The following is a 17532-nucleotide window of genomic DNA, read 5'->3' as shown; positions in this document are numbered from 1 at the left end:
AAAAAGTTTTTTCAATAAAAAATAACTTTATAAATCACTAAAAATGCCCATAAGCCCCAAAACATATAAAGAGACATAGAACTCTCAAAAAAGTCTAAATCATAACACAAACCCCACATATATAGTATCACCACTTTCGTAACAATCCGTAGAATAAAACTAAATAACTATTGAACCCGTACGATGAACGCAGCAAAAAAAAAAACTTTAAAAACATGCCAAAAATTATTATGATTTTTACCTATTGAATCCCACTAAAAATGCAATAAAAAGGGATCAAGAAAACATATGTACTCCAGAATGATACTGTTGCAAAGTACAACGTGTCCCGCAAAAAAAAGAAGCCATCAACCAGCTCTGTAGCCAAAAACGTAACAATTCCACTTGGAAGACGGCGATGCACAAATGATAGATTTTCCCCCACATTAGGGTTTTAATTGGCAAATTTAGTAAAACATAAGAAAAAATATTCCTGTCTGGTATTCCCTGTAATCGTATCCACCCATAGAATAAAGATAACAGGATTATTGGGCTATACGGTGAACACGAAAAAAAAAAGTAAAAAATCCAGTACAGAATTGATGCTTTTCTACCCGTGACCTCAAAAAAAAGTTCCTAAATTTTCAACAATAGGTGATACCAACGCCAAAATGGTAACACTGGAAAAAGCATCTCATCCCGCAAAAAAAATCCCGTTACATGGGCCCAATAATGGAAAAGCGAAAATTTTATAGCCTCTAAAAGGGGCCAATGAGGAAACTAAAATCCTGGCAGCTGCAGGGCGCTCCTTCCTTCTGCGCCACGTTGTGCGCCCATAAAACAAGTAAGGGCATATATCAGGGGTCTTTGTACTCGGGAGAAACTGCAGAACAAATTGTGTGGTGGGTTTTCTCTTTTTATATTTTGGAAATGTGGAAATTTTAGGGCTAAATGAATGTATAACCGACAAACTTTGACCATTCTAAATTTCACCTCCATTTTGATTCAATTACTATGAAAATCTCAAGGGGTTAACAATCTTCCTAAAAGCTGTTTCTGATAGCTTGAGGGGTGCAGATTTGATAATGGGTTGCTTATATAGGGGGTTTTAATGCTAAATATGTGAAATTTAATTTTAAACAGTATTTATCCCCAAAATAGTAAATTCTGAAAATACAGAAAATCGCTATTGGATTTATAAGCCGCGTGACTTCAAAATAATTTTTGAAATGTCTGGTTAATTTATGAAAATGTAAAGTAGACATATGGGAAATGTTATTCAGCAAGTTATTTAGGTGGTAAATCTATCTGCCTGAAAACGCAATGATTTTGAATTTCGAAAATGGCAAATTTTTCTAAAAATTCATTTTTTCTTGTAAATACAGGCAGTCCCCGGGTTACATACAAGATAGGGACTGTAGGTTTGTTCTTAAGTTGAATTTGTATGTAAGTCGAAACTGTATATTTTATCATTGTAGTTCCCGACAATTTTTTTTTTTTTTCCCAGTGACAATTGGAGTTTCAAATTTTTTTGCTGTAATAGGACCAAGAATTATCAATAAAGCTTCATTACAGACAATTTTAAGCTGATTATTGCAATCTGGGACTATTTTAAAGCATCCAGAGAGCTTCACCAGAGGTCACAGTGGGCAGAGGGGTCTGTAACTATGGGTTGTCTGTAAGTCGAGTGTCCTTAAGTAGGGGACCGCCTGTATACGCAAAACTTATCAGCAAAAATTTACCACTAAAATGAAGTACATCATGTGGGGGAAAAAAATCTCACAACCGTTTAGATAAGTAACAGTGTTCAAAAGTTATAACCATATAAAGCGACGCAAGTCAGAATCCAAAAAATGGGACTGAGCCTTAAGCTACAAAATAGCTGCGTCCTTAAGGGGTTAAAGACATGGTACACCTTCTGGTCACCTACTTCCATAGTAAGGTTGACACAGGATACATACCCAACTGATTTGTCTACAATGTTGATCCAAAATCGGGCAAAAACCACTATAGTGAAGGAACCAATTATACTTTGGGTTTTAAATTATCTTACAATCTCCTCTATGAATGTAGTTTTCTTAGAGGGTTGGCATGAGAGATACTTTTTTTTCTTAAATGAAAAGTAATCTGACATTTTGGAGATTAGTTGTAAGTTTGGAGAAGAGTGTGTTTTATTTCATTGCAATTTTATTGCCTTTGCATTCATTGATTTTGCATTATTACTGTTTTCAGTATTGGGTATTTTTTTTCTTTCTGTCAAGACTCTTATTTTAATGCTAAGGAAATATTGAGCACATAAAGTTATTCATGATCAGAATATTCTAGATGTATCCTTCTCTCATTCCAGGGGCCACTTTAGATCTCCTTTTTAGTTTATGGCTTCATAACATGGTTTTAAGCTGTCTCTCTTTTTCACATCGTCAACAGAGCTTTTTGTTCCCCCTCCTAACTTGGGGCAAGCGCAGGCCGCAGGCTGCTCAGCAGGGCAGCTATGAACTTGCAGCAAAGAAACCACTCCGGCCCCCGGATTGCCCCTCAGCTAACATGTATTTTTGTTCTTGACATCGTTTCATCTCTCAGCTGCCGGCAACCGCCCTCAGCCTGTGATTGCCAAGATTAATCCGTTCGTTGTAACCTCTATATAAATATGCATGCTTGTAGGCTTTTACTGTCTATATATATAAATGCACTGAGGATGTTGATGGTGGACTCATGAGTGCTCAGCTTCTCCTGTAGTTTTGTAGACTGTGATCTAGATGCAGTCTCCTCTTTTGGCTGTGAAATTATAGTGCATACAATTTGTTTTATCAGAGTACCGTATAGGAGTATAAGCCAATGTCTGCAGCACAATGTGCCCCACATTGGCTTATACTGGAGTAAAATAAACTTAGTGCTTACTTCTGACTGGTCCATGAACTTTGCCCATACACACAGTATGATGTGGCCTGATGACGACATAGTGAGCAAGCAGGCAGTAAGCATGGACCCATTTCTACCCGTGATGTTACACAGGAAGCCTATAGGGAAGAGGATCACCAGAGGAAAGGAGTTAATTTGCTTTTTTTATAAAAGGGCTGCTGCAGGTAATTTCATTAGTGGGGGGAGACAGTTGGGCATCCCATCAGTGGAGGGAGGCAGCTGGTCATCCCATCAGTGGAGGGAGGCAGCTGGTCATCCCATCAGTGGAGGGAGGCAGCTGGTCATCCCATCAGTGGAGGGAGGCAGCTGGTCATCCCATCAGTGGAGGGAGGCAGCTGGTCATCCCATCAGTGGAGGGAGGCAGCTGGGCATCTCATCAGTGGAGGGAGGCGGCTGGGCATCTCATCAGTGGAGGGAGGCGGCTGGGCATCTCATCAGTGGAGGGAGGCGGCGGCTGGGCATCTCATCAGTGGAGGGAGGCGGCGGCTGGGCATCTCAGTGGAGGGAGGCGGCGGCTGGGCATCTCATCAGTGGAGGGAGGCGGCGGCTGGGCATCTTGTCATTGGAGGCAGGCGGCGACTGGGCATCTCGTCAGTGGAGGGACGCGGCGACTGGGCATCTCGTCAGTGGAGGGACGCGGCGACTGGGCATCTCGTCAGTGGAGGGACGCGGCGACTGGGCATCTCGTCAGTGGAGGGAGGCGGCGACTGGGCATCTCGTCAGTGGAGGGAGGCGGCTGGGCATCTCATCAGTGGAGGGAGGCGGCGGCTGGGCATCTCATCAGTGGAGGGAGGCGGCGGCTGGGCATCTCAGTGGAGGGAGGCGGCGGCTGGGCATCTCATCAGTGGAGGGAGGCGGCGGCTGGGCATCTTGTCATTGGAGGCAGGCGGCGACTGGGCATCTCGTCAGTGGAGGGACGCGGCGACTGGGCATCTCGTCAGTGGAGGGACGCGGCGACTGGGCATCTCGTCAGTGGAGGGACGCGGCGACTGGGCATCTCGTCAGTGGAGGGAGGCGGCGACTGGGCATCTCGTCAGTGGAGGGAGGCGGCGACTGGGCATCTCGTCAGTGGAGGGAGGCGGCTGGGCATCTCGTCAGTGGAGGGAGGCGGCTGGGCATCTCGTCAGTGGAGGGTGTGAAGGAAACTGTGTTGTTTCAGACCCCTGAAGGGTACACTTAGTTATCCTTTTGTCTAGACGCTTCCAGAATGAACGGGTTCTGAGAGGAGCAGGAGTGATTTAAAATTGTCCACACAACTTCTTGATATGGCACAACAATAAATGACAACGCTGAAGCCAAGGAGCTGCCACCAGTTCTGCTTTAATATAAGCCCGGATCGTAACAGTAATATATATTGTGAGGAACCAACCCGGTAATATGTATATAAGCGAATCTTGGGGAATTGTGAATCTACACTCACCGGCCACTTTATTAGGTACACCATGCTAGTAACGGGTTGGACCCCCTTTTGCCTTCAGAACTGCCTCAATTCTTTGTGGCATAGATTCAATAAGGTGCTGGAAGCATTCCTCAGAGATTTTGATCCATCCCACACAGTTGCCGCAGATTTGTCGGCTGCACATTCATGATGCGAATCTCCCGTTCCACCACATCCCAAAGATGCTCTATTGGATTGAGATCTGGTGACTGTGGAGGCCATTTGAGTACAGTGAACTCATTGTCATGTTCAAGAAAACAGTCTGAGATAATTCCAGCTTTATGACATGGCGCATTATCCTGCTGAAAGTAGCCATCAGATGTTGGGTACATTGTGGTCATAAAGGGATGGACATGGTCAGCAACAATACTCAGGTAGGCTGTGGCGTTTCAACGATGCTCAATTGGTACCAAGGGGCCAAAAGAGTGCCAAGAAAATATTCCCCACACCATGACACCACCACCACCAGCCTGAACCGTTGATACAAGGCAGGATGGATCCATGCTTTCATGTTGTTGACGCCAAATTCTGACCCTACCATCCAAATGTCGCAGCAGAAATCGAGACTCCTCAGACCAGGCAACGTTTTTCCAATCTTCTACTGTCCAATTTCGATGAGCTTGTGCAAATTGTAGCCTCAGTTTCCTGTTCTTAGCTGAAAAGAGTGGCACCCGGTGTGGTCTTCTGCTGCTGTAGCCCATCTGCATCAAAGTTCGACGTACTGTGCGTTCAGAGATGCTCTTCTGCCTACCTTGGTTGTAACGGGTGGCAATTTGAGTCACTGTTGCCTTTCTATCAGCTCGAACCAGTCTGCCCATTCTCCTCTGACCTCTGGCATCAACAAGGCATTTCCGCCCACAGAACTGCCGCTCACTGGATGTTTTTTCTTTTTCGGACCATTCTCTGTAGACCCTAGAGATGGTTGTGCGTGAAAATCCCTGTAGATCAGCAGTTTCTGAAATACTCAGACCAGCCCTTCTGGCACCAACAACCATGCCACGTTCAAAGGCACTCCAATCACCTTTCTTCCCCATACTGATGCACGGTTTGAACTGCAGGAGATTGTCTTGACCATGTCTACATGCCTAAATGCACTGAGTTGCCGCCATGTGATTGGCTGATTAGAAATTAAGTGTTAACGAGCAGTTGGACAGGTGTACCTAATAAAGTGGCTGGTGAGTGTAGATAAAAGAACGCAGTTTAAATTTTATATTTAATTGCCTTAAGGGTACACTAGACAAAACAAAAAATATATATAGTAGAGATATATACAGTTACACAGAGTACAAAATACAAGGTAGCACTACACGTATCAGCAATTCAGTAAGTTAATTAACTTGTATGTGGGCCTAATGGAACCTGATAGTCCACACCTTTAAGATCCTTCTCTGCTCTTGATGTTAAAATGGTTCTCTGACAAACAACGATGCGGCCTTAGAGGTGTCTGATTATATCAGGTGCAGACACACCTCTGTCCACCCAACAGGAGGGGTCATGGGTCCCTCCTACCTGGTATGACATCCAGGGGCCTGGAGAAGCCATAGCTTCCCAAATGGAAGTTGTAGGGTCATGGTTCTGGTATCATTGGATCAGAGTGAATCCCTGGATCCATTGATACCAAACCTGACCCATTTGCTATGGGTCCTATCCAGAGATATTTATATCTCTGGACCCAAGGGTGCTAGAGCCCTAGGAATTGGACCAATGTGATCTCCTAAAGATAACAAATCCAAAAATGTATTTGTTCTTGGGGTGAGAGGGACCATAACTCCATAACTGTACTAATTCAACCTATTGGTTTAAGAGTGTTTTTGGATCTTTATCTGTTTGAAAATTGGACGGAAAATCTGCTCAAGTCTTCAGAGACAATTTGGCTGAGGAGATCCTTTGAAGCTAACCCTCCTGGAGTGACCATAAACAACCTAGCTCAATTAGGCCATTTAAGCTGAGGCTGGGGGGAGGTGAGGGATATGGGTGGCTTGATGATCAGGACAATATCTGGCCTGCGAATCTCCCTTATACCTGTATGTTCATCACAGAGGGCAGCTGGGCATTTCATTAGTGGGAGAGGCTGTGACCAATGTATTTCCTACCCTAGCCTTATATTTAGGTCATTAAGAGTATATATATATATATATATATATATATATATATATATATATATATATATATATATTATATACAGTAATTAAACTGTTACATTATTGTTCTATCTTTTTGCAGAGAGAGACAGTGCCCTCCACCCGCCTGGGGACCCTCCCAACAGCTTTCAGTGTTCGTACCCTCCCTGCACAAGCAGTCGAGTATAGTTTTGCTTTCATCCAAGTGCCACAAGATGTGAGTACGCCAGCCAGAAAATTGGGTTACTTTTACTGATTGTTTATAGTGGTCATTCATGACACTTGCTTGTCCCTTATAGGAAGACGCTCGTGCTGATGTTGTGGATAATGTGGTGCGTGATATTCAGAACACACAGTGCTTGTTGAATGTGGAGTATGCAGGCACTGGCTGTCCACATGTCACCCTGCAATTTGCAGACTCCAAAGAGGATGTGGGCCTGGGTTTAGTGAAAGAGGGCCTGGTCATGGTTGAGGTGCGCAAAGAGAAACAGTTTCAGAAACTGGTGAGTAGATCTTATATTATGTCTTATATTATACTGGTTTATTACTGTATATGTAAATAACTACTTTACAAAATGTATTTACTCTTGGAAATTACAAAAAAGTCTACAAATCTGGCATATTTTCCAAATTTATTGTAAAATGTTCCAAATGCGGTAGACTAGTTAAGCAATTCTATTACAAAAAAAAAAAAATTAATGCAATGTTTTTTTCTAAAATTCTGTTGTAACAATGACTTCTTATGCTTTTCTTTAACTTTCCAATAATCCATGTGTTATGAATGTGTTATAATTTGGCAGGTAGCAGAAGCCATGGATGGCATGGTTGACCTTTCATTTTATGGTTTTGTTTTTTCCTTTCAGCTTGACAGCTCCAAAGCTGCAATCTATTTTCTCCCTCTGTCTATGTCTATTGACTGCCGTTCACCTGCTTTGTCCTCTCGTTATATATGTTTGCTCTTCTTACCATCAATCACAAAAAGCTTTACTTGATGATTTTTAATATGGATGAAATTTATATTAGTCAGAAATCAGCAGGCGAGTACATGACACTTACCGGCAAATTAGCCAGCTTTTTTTTAGACCCTGGATCCAATCACACCAGATATTGATATTATACAGCGTGAATTTTTTTAGGTATTTTTGTTGAATGGTTGGTTTTACAGCCTGCTACTCTGCACCGCACTGTGTTTCCAGCATCTGAATACAATTTACTGGAACAATGTGCTTCAGCGTATGTTATTGCCATCTGTATGACCCTAGGATACTTATACCCTCAACGTGAAGTGACAAGTGAACATTTTGTAAGACACTAGTGTTATGTTAGAAAAATCTTACCATATTGTTTGTATGATTTACATAGCTTCTCTAACATACAATAAAAAAAAATATACACAAAAGGCATGCAAGCAAGTGAAGGTGAGATGAATTGGCCCATAGTTTAGTAGATAACCCCAAGGGCAGCATTAGAGGTAATAGTAAGATTGTCATAGCACATCTGTTTATTTTTCCTTTAGCTAATTGCCTTCTACAATCCTTGTAGATTGGCAGAGTTTTATACTGTTTTGTATGGGGTATCAGCAGGCTTAGTATTCAGCTACTCAAGTAACCATAGTGTAACATCACACTGGATAATTTATCATTCGGCCACTTCAGGACAGAAAAAACTGGAACTGACAAACTGGAGCTGCCCCTACCCTCCCCCTGCACAACTCGATAGCTCATTAACGGACTTATTTACAGGAGGAATTTTAATTGATATTCAGCTGAGGTTATTGACTACTGTAAGCCCCAGTGCCCAACTAATGTAAATCAATACAGAGAGAATTCATAGTGTTCAAGAACTGGGTGCAGTCCCTTCTAATGGCACAGAAATGATGAAGTGTGTCATGATGAAGTAACTGTCCTACGTTATGGATAATGTGCATGCCGATCCTGGGTAGTATGCCTTACCAAAAAATATACCGTAAATGAATTTTTTTAATGGCAGTCCTTATTACATATTCTAATATTAATATAAAATAAGCAGTAAGCAGGCAGATCCGATCTAAACAAAGATGCTACAGCCCAATACTTGACATAAAGCATTTGTCTCAATCCCCACTCAGATAAGGGTGCATACATTATCCAGGCGAGGTTGCTGACCTCATTAACACAGCATATATGTACCCAACGTGCTATAAATCATTCGTAATGTCAGTAACTAGATTATCTATGGTTTACGCTGGTTAACTGTGGTAAGCATATTCTTTAGAATGAAGACACTAGCTGCAAAGTAATAAAATACCTAAAGTAACTTCAATTGCCCTTCATTAAAGTCTATTAGCTTTAATGTCTTTTATGTGATCTTTGTGATATTGTACCTGAACAAGGTCCATTTATGCCCACATCTGAGACAGGATGAGAATACGCAATCGCTTCTCTCCCTTTAGTCGTTTGTTCTGATCTCTTGCCGAAAACCCATAAAAAGCCAACAGCAGCTAAAGAAATGTTTTGATTGATTAAGGAATTGGAGTAATTATACATGTTGTTGCAGGTCATAACCTTAATGCATACCTGTCACCAGTAGAGGACACTTTCATTAAAGGCCAAATTAAAACTAATGGCAGCTAATTCTGGCCAATAAATGGCCACCCAGGCCTCTAATTGTGGTGAACAAAGGAACTTGTTGCTACATTTCTCTTGTGCTAAATTGGGAATGGGTATCTTGGGCTGTCTGTGTGGGGGGGGGGGGATGTATGCTCTAAATAAGATTGGATCTGCTTTTCTTTTTGTTTGTAGGGCACTTTGCTTAAATGCCATAGTGTGCCTACAAATTACAAAACACCCGTCTTTACTTCTCATTCTTTTTCGTCCCATTCCTCACTTTGAGGTTGAGGAACTGCAGCCATACCTAGTTACTCTTCTAATCCTGATAAGAATGGTGCTCAAATTATCGGGAACTCTGTTTTATGTTTTAAAATATGGCCTATTGCTTGACTGAAAATATTCTTGTATTTTAGAATCAAGGGTTAAAAGCTTAGCTTTTCAGATCATGTTCTGTACTTGGCTTTCTTTGTTGGCAAAACCAAATTGTCTCCTGCAAGCTTCTGTAATCAGTAGCTTTGTTGGGCTCTGTTACAGCTCTGCAATCACGGGATATGTTGGCTTATACGTTGCACTGAGCCTCGCAAGCTCATGCCTGACACAATAACCTCCTCTCAATAGACGTTCAGATTCCCAGTATCACAGCAGATTGCTGTCAAACTCCATAAGGAGTTACACTTATATATTATGCACAGCGAAGGCCTCGCTACTATCGCTTGTCTCATGTCTTGTGAATGTGTGCACTTACCGGTACTTGTAAAATGCATTGCACTGAAAGCTTTATTTTCTGTTTCTTGCAGGTTGCAGAGTATTTGAATGCTCAGGAATCTGCTAAGTCTGCAAGGGTAAGTAACTTTTATACTTGAATGGCTGTGGGAAAGCTGGCGTACAACTTGAGGTCAACTTCCCTCCTATTACATGGATATTGTAGAGCAGTGATGGCGAACCTATGGCACGGGTTCCTCTCTGTGGGCACCCAGGTCACCATTTAGGTCTCAATACCTCCTCCTGCAGGCACGGGCAACCTAGTACATGCCACGTTCAGCGCCATTTTAGAGACTAGAAGCGCAGGAGGAGCAAGGAGGTGCTGACAGAGCTGTATTATGATTGTAGACCCTTCTCCGGACCTGTGATTAATCCTGTTAAGGGACCTTAGAGGGAAACTACAATAATAATCCGAATTTTCTTTCTACTGTATTAATATCCTCAGGACACCAATACGTTTGAAACCTGTGAGTTACTTTAGTTACTTTAAATTGGCATTTGGCACTTTGTGAAAAATATGTGGCTTTTGCTTGTAGTTTCGGCACTCAGTCCCCAAAAGGTTTGCCATCAATGTTCTAGAGCAACAGAGTTGTCCTAACATATGTTCCAGAGGATTTCACTGGAGTTATGATTATTTTTGCTTGACTTTGGTATATCCTCTCATCTGTGGAGTGACATACTTAAAAATGTTCCTTTATTTTGTGTAGTTGAACCTGTGGCGTTATGGAGACTTTCGTGCTGATGATGCAGATGAATTTGGTTACAGTCGCTAGAAGGATGCCATTCCAAAGATGACAAGAGACCCCTCCCTCTTCCTGGCTTTTCCATCTCTCGTTCCCTGAGAAGAACAGTCCCAGCAGATAACACCATATACACTGGAAGGGGATTACAGGGTTCATCCTGGACAAGTATTTGCATCAATGAAAAACCTCCCAAATAACTGTGCTCACGGTTCATACATCATATGCTAACTTTTAATTGTTTGGGTATTATTTTCTTTTTTTATTAAAAAAAAATTATTTGGACTGATATTAGTTTTGTATGTTCTCTTGTAACTCAGTCCTACGTCTTCAAATCATGTTTTTCAAATTAAATGATGAGTTTTTATTTGTCCAGTCCTATAAATCCTTTAAAAATGTAATTGTTCCCTCGCATATCCAGTGTCCCGGGTCATATGTTTTGTCTTGTGTATTTAATGGCTCAATAAAGTACAGCGTTCTAAGAACATAATTGTGTTGTGGTGAAAAGCAGGCGCACAAGTCTTTCCTATGTTTGCATGTGGGAATTGTCTACACATAATGAATGATCCCCAAATGTTTGCTCTTAGACACTTGCTTCCGTACATTAACCTTACAGCCATTGTATAGCCTGTTCTGTGCAGATCCATTTACATTATAGCAATAATACTTATTTCCTTATTTCAAATATCAGAAAATGTGTATATCTAACATGACGTAGATTAAAACATACAGCTAGTTGGAGAAGATGAATACCCTGTACAAACATCGACAGCATTTTTTTTTGACTGTTAAAGTACAGAATATCCGTATAAGGGTGAACCCATCATAGAAAGGTTACACGATGGTTGTGTGAATACAGGCAGTCCCCGGGTTACATACAAGATAGGGTCTGCAGGTTTGTTCTTAAGTTTAGTTTGTATGTAAGTCGGAACTGTATATTTTATCATTGTAATCCCAGCCAGAACTTTTTTGGTCTCTGTGACAACTGGATTTTAAAAATGTTGGGTTGTCATAAGAATCAATACTAACACTAAAGCTTCATTACAGACACTTGTGATAACTGTTTCAGCTGTTTATTGTAGCCTAGGACTAAAGTACAAGAAATTACCAATATCCAGAGGTCCGTTTGTAACTATGGGTCGTATGCAAGTCGAGTGTTCTTAAGTAGGGGACCGCCTGTAGTCTGTAAGCCATGGGCTTAGTTTCTACCAAACCAGTTTGGATATTGAGCTGCGTCCTCTAAGGATGAGCTGATACAGACCCTCAGGCCCTGTCTTAAACTTTTCTAAACATTTCAGCCAGGGTAAGTCAATTTTTATGAGTTTCATTAGTTGTGTTATAAAACATATCATTAGCAGTATGCCATTATGTATATATACATAAGAAAATGTGTTTATTGGATAATGAAAAGTTATGCAAATTCTTACTGTACGTTGTTTCTTAATTCTGTTGTTAAATTCATACATTTTTCTACTGTGTAGCTGTCCCTAGTATGACCCTAGATACTGGAGTAACGTTACTCAGACATTTTCAACTTGCGCTCACAAGATCATTGGCTGCAATAGTAGGAGGAACAAATCTGCATATCTTGTGGTTGCACATGTAAAAGAAAAAAATCCTGCTGTCAAGACACCCCTCTTATGAGTCAAAATAGCTGTACAATGCAGTAGATGTCCGTCATGTTGGAGTGGGCTTAGCCCCCAAGAGACGGACATTAGTTTGCAATATTTCTTTGAGCATCTAATATTCTGTTTCTCCCAACCATGTCTTTAGGTAACTGCTTTAGATAAATAACTCACTACTGAACAGTGCACTGACTGGTCCAGCACTTTATACTTTGACACATGTACTGTCTGCCTTTTGTTGCCTTTCAGGATCCTACCCCAATAGTACCACATGATGTGTGGCATGATGTTATCCAACTTTATAACTTCATTACCAATTCCTCTATCAAAGTTAGTTCTGGAACAGATGTTGCTTTCTATGTCATGTTTTGATGGCTACTTGCCAGATCATACTGAGAAAATGGTGCTCCCCAGATGTGCCATTTAGAGCTGATTAAGTTTTTGTTCTAAACTTCGTTTTAGAGGGTGTATAAACTGAAAGAAATTGATGAAGATGGTCACTATGGGGGAATTTATGATGTGCTAGTGTATGATAAAGTCCAAGTCCCCTTGTCCCGCTGAATGTATCTGTTAGGCAGCAAGGCCGCCGGGCAAAACTACGCCAGGGCAGACCTGGCGTAGTTCTGAATAAAAATCTGCGAATGAAAGTTTAAAGGTTTTTACAAAGTACGCAAGCACGGAACAGGAATACTCCCACTCGGTACCCATGCTCCCTTCATGCACATTCTTGCAGTGCACAATAATTTATGATTATTTCAGAAAAACTGGCATAGAAGCACTAATAAATCTCTTCCTATGTTTTATACAATCTGGACCCATAGGCTGACCATGACATTATGGCTCCTTTATGCCTTGGGTCTTTACAGGCACTTTGCCTTCATTTGCTCAACATCTTCTGCTTCCACCTTACCTTTTATCTTCTCCCTACCTACTTGCTGGATCAGCTGTAGCTGTTTTGGACACTCCCTTTTCTTCCCTATCCCTCTTCGACCTTACACGACCTATCCACAATTTAATTATTAGCTTCAATATACATCCCTGTCATTACTTGTTATCTCTTTTGTGTTTATTTATGGGTTAAAACATTGTATTAAAACACAAATACTCACTTTAACCCTCTCCTGCACAATGATGGCATGTGAGATGCAGAGCCGGGAGCTGAAATGTGGGAAGAGAGGTCAGAGCCCGGCTTCTACCCAGATCTGACAATTTAACAAACAATTCCAGCAAACCAGTCGGATGCCATCCCTGTACCAGTTTCTAGACACAACTGATTAGAGGGGAATATTGGGATGCCCCGTTAATCTTTTCTGACTGGCCTCATGACTGTTGTCGCACCAATCCCCTCTAATGGCAGGCCTGGTTGTGTATAGTTAAGATGAAGAGGGTGCAGTAAATCTTTACCCACCTGATTTTTCGGAAAAGACGTTTTTTCAGATAAACACCTGAAGGCTGATGACCCAGTGGCTAAACTTTCATGCAAGTCTTCTTGCATACTCTGAGAGACCCATTGATAAAGAGAAAAGGAAAGGTATGCTGAAAGCTTTATGAAAAACATTGGGGTGCTCTAAAACTATACCAATCTTCTGGATCAGAGACTGATTCCTCTAAGAAGCCATTTTTTCCAGTGGAAGAAACAGATCACCTTCTGAAGAGAGTTTGATTCCCTGTGGATGCTGTAGCAATCAGAGAACGATTCAGGACTCCTGGAAACTGTGGGATCATGCCATGTGCAGCAGCATATATTGTAGGGCAGTGGTGCATGTGAGTACTTGGCTCTAGAGATGTGTGTTGTCTGTATCCTCAGTACAAAGCATGTGTTTCAGCTATTCACTGAACACCTGGGGTCCCCTGATGTTGTGAAAGGAACCGATTTGTGACATTGTAGCTTGATGCCATGAAGCTCATTTTAACAGATTGTATGGTTTTTACCAAGTTGTAAATGACAAAAATGTTCTATTTTAGGCATATGGTATTCTCATGCTATGACAAATTAAATGCCATTCAAATTTGAGGAAGGTCACAACATTTTTTTAAGCAGTGGTTATGGAAGACGTACAACCATTTAAGTGCCTCCTTTTCCTACTAAACTACAACTTTGTAACCAAGTTTTTATGCTGCATATCTTTTCTTGGAAAATTTATGATGATTAAAATATTTTCCATGTCACTATATGTTTAATTAAAAAAGTGCTACTATGCGTAATAGTACATGCACAGACAGGATTAGCACTGCTCAGTATCAATAACAATTAATATAGGGAAACAAAATATATCAGACATCTCTGTATAATCACAAAATGGGTGTGCCATCTAGCAGGAAAAAAATAGTTTTTAAATTGTTAATTTCCAGTTTTATAAATTTGCCTGCTTGCTGCCAAACAAACTCTATACACAGGGGTGGAATCACAAGCCAGATGTTAAAATTCCTGCCAGCTTGATGAGCCGGGGGAGAAGCCAGGAGACAATCCAGCCCTTTCCCCATGGTGGGCTGAAGAGCAGGGAGACATGGCAAGCCTGTGATTTGGAAAGCTTGCGTGAATAGGCCTATAACCTATGATGCGTCTGATCCGATGCAGACCCATGCGCTGACGTATTCGCTGCACCGTGTGGGAGCAGCAAAGGTGTTGTCAGCAAGAAGAGATAAGTGTAAAGAGGTAAGTATGAAGGCTCTATTACTACTGGTGACATTATTATTACTGGGGGCAATTATACTTGTAGATACCAGGGGCATTGGTACACCTGACTTCTTGGAGCACTGTTACTTCTCACTACTGGTGGAACTGTTAAAATTCAGTGGATACTAGAGGCTCTGTTACATCTTGCTACTAAGGCTCTGTTAATATTAGCTACTGAGTGTTCTATTTCTACTGTCCACTGTGGGGCTCTGTAACTTTTGGCCACTGGGGCACAGTTATTTTTGGCTACTGTGGGGTAATGTTACTAGATTGATGACTGTTATTATATTGACTACTGTGGGGACATTGTAGTGATCTCAAAGAAGAGTATTAATTCAGAGATGATGATAAAGTAAAGAATCTAAAATCTTTGTGCTTTAAAATCTACAGAAATGTAAGGTTCTTTGTGAACAGAAGAACCTGGCATGGAGGTCTAGGTTTTAGGAGTATTTATTTTTTTCTTCTTCTGTTAACCCCTTCCAGACATTGGAAGTAGTAGTACATCACGGGTGTCAGGGACTTGCCGCATAGTGAGGTACTACTACTTACCGCTTCTGCTGAACAGAGCCGGTGCCAGAAGCTGTGGGTGTCAGCTGTATATTACAGCTGACACCTGCTACTGGTGTAAACCCCTTATACACTGCAGACGCGCATCACTGCGGCATGTAAGAGGCTTCTACACTAGATCGGACCCCCTGTGGTACTTACCATGGGTGTCCATGGCGCCGACGGCAGCCCAGGGGGTCTACCTGTGCCCTGGGCTGTGCCATGCCACCTGCCTGGACCCGGCTGTAACACAGTGTAATACATCTACACTGTGTTAGGGGAAGAAGTGCTTAAACAAGTGATCAGAAAAAAAAAAACAAGAAAAAAAAACACATATACTCCCGAGTTTTTCAGCACAAAGAATGTGCTGAAAAACGTCCCCTCGGCTTATACACGAGTCATATACGAGTTAAAAATACTTTAAAAATAATAAACGTATATACTCGCCCTCCGGTGGCCTCGACGTGCAGCGCTGCTCCCCCGATGTCCGCGCGGCTCGTCTTCAGGCTTCCGCGGCCGTCTTCTTTCTTCTGCAGGGTGCCGCCATTCTTCTTGTTCAGCGCCTAGTATGACGTCAGCAGCGGCGCGTCATACTAGGCTCCGGCCGAGAGAGAGCGCAATTGCGGTGCCCGGCAGAAGAAAGAAGACTGGCGCGGAAGCCTGAAGACGAGCCGCGCGGACATCGGGGGAGCAGCGCTGCACATCGGGGCCACCGGAGGGTGAGCATATACGTTTATTACTTTTTTTTTTAATGCTGGGGCAAGCTCTATACTACTGGGGGCAGGCGTATACTACCGGGGGAAGGCTGGGCTGTATACTACACGGGGCAGGCTAGGGTGCTGTATACTACTGGGGGCAGTGCTGTATACTACTGGGGGCAGTGCTGTATACTACTGGGGGAAGGCTGGGCTGTATACCACACGGGGCAGGCTGTATACTACTGGGGGCAGTGCTGTATACTACTGGGGGCAGTGCTGTATACTACTGGGGGCAGGCAAGGCTGGCTGTATACTACTGGGGGCAGGCTGGGCTGGCTGTATACTACTGGGGGCAGGCTGGGCTGGCTGTATACTACTGGGGCAGGCTGGGCTGGCTGTATACTATAGGGGGCTGGTTGGCTATATACTGGGGGGGGGGGGGGTCTGTGACCAATGCTTTTCCCACCCTCGGCTTATACTCGAGTCAATATGTTTTCCCAGTTTTTGGTGGTAAAATTAGGGGTCTCGGCTTATACTCGAGTATATACGGTAGTCTTTTTAATAAAAAATAAAACTTTAATTAAACACCAATATACCCTATACACATTTAATAAAGTACAAAACCCACAAAATCTTTTTTTTTAAAAACACATATTTGGTATTGCTGCATCCATAACAATTTGTCCAATAAATCAGTAACATTATTGGACCCGCTCAGTGAACGCTGTAAAAACAAAACTCGAAAAATTTTCCATAAAATCCCTTACAAAAAGTGATCAAAAAGTTATGTGCACCAAAATGGTATCACTGAAAACTCTACATGTAAAAATTATGCACTAAACCAGCTCTGTCAACCCAAAAATATTAAAGTTATGTCTCTAAAAAGATGTCAATACAAAAATACTGTATATACTCGTGTATAAGCCGAGTTTTTCAGCACAAAAAATGTGCTGAAAAATGTCCCCTCGGCTTATACATCAGTCAGTCAGTCAGTCAAAATTACTTAAAAAAAAAAAAAAAAAATTATATACTCGCCCTCCGGTGGCCCCGATGCGCAGCGCTGCTCCCCCGATGTCCGCGCGGCTCGTCTTCAGGCATCCGCGCCCGTCTTCTGTCTTCTGCTCGGCACCGCCATTGTTTTTCCCCCGGGCGGCGCCTAGCTTGACGTCAGCAGCGGCGCGTCATACTAGGTGCCGGCCCAGGAGAGAGCAATGGCGGCGCCCCGCAGAAGAAGGAAGACGGGCGCAGAAGCCTGAAGACCAGCGGCGCGGACATCGGGGGAGCAGCGCTTCACATCTGGGCCACCGGAGGGTGAGTATATAAGTTTATTTATTTTTTTTATGCTGGGGCAGGCTGTATACTACTGGGGCAGGCTGGGCTGGGCTGTATACTACACGGGGCAGGCTGGGGTGCTGTATACTACTGGGGGCAAGCTGTATA

At 42.4% G+C, this 17532-nt stretch overlaps 1 protein-coding gene across 2 annotated transcripts in view; it reads left to right on the top strand.

Moving 5' to 3' along the window:
* The window catches only part of SND1 (staphylococcal nuclease and tudor domain containing 1), a 402857-nt gene extending 391821 nt beyond the window's left edge, over window positions 1–11036 (top strand). For both annotated transcript variants that reach the window (XM_072147568.1, XM_072147569.1), the window contains exons 21-24: window positions 6560–6673; window positions 6756–6959; window positions 9842–9886; window positions 10514–11036. In XM_072147568.1, coding sequence (XP_072003669.1) covers window positions 6560–6673; window positions 6756–6959; window positions 9842–9886; window positions 10514–10579 — 429 coding nt within the window. In that variant the 3' untranslated portion in view covers window positions 10580–11036. The remainder of the gene's footprint in view (window positions 1–6559; window positions 6674–6755; window positions 6960–9841; window positions 9887–10513) is intronic.
* Window positions 11037–17532: the final 6496 nt, after the last annotated feature.

The sequence above is a fragment of the Engystomops pustulosus genome, chromosome 4, assembly GCF_040894005.1.
Source record: "Engystomops pustulosus chromosome 4, aEngPut4.maternal, whole genome shotgun sequence".
Taxonomy (NCBI): Eukaryota; Metazoa; Chordata; class Amphibia; order Anura; family Leptodactylidae; genus Engystomops; species Engystomops pustulosus.
The sequence above is the reverse complement of the archived record's forward strand: the minus strand, read 5'-3'. Positions and strand labels throughout refer to the sequence as shown.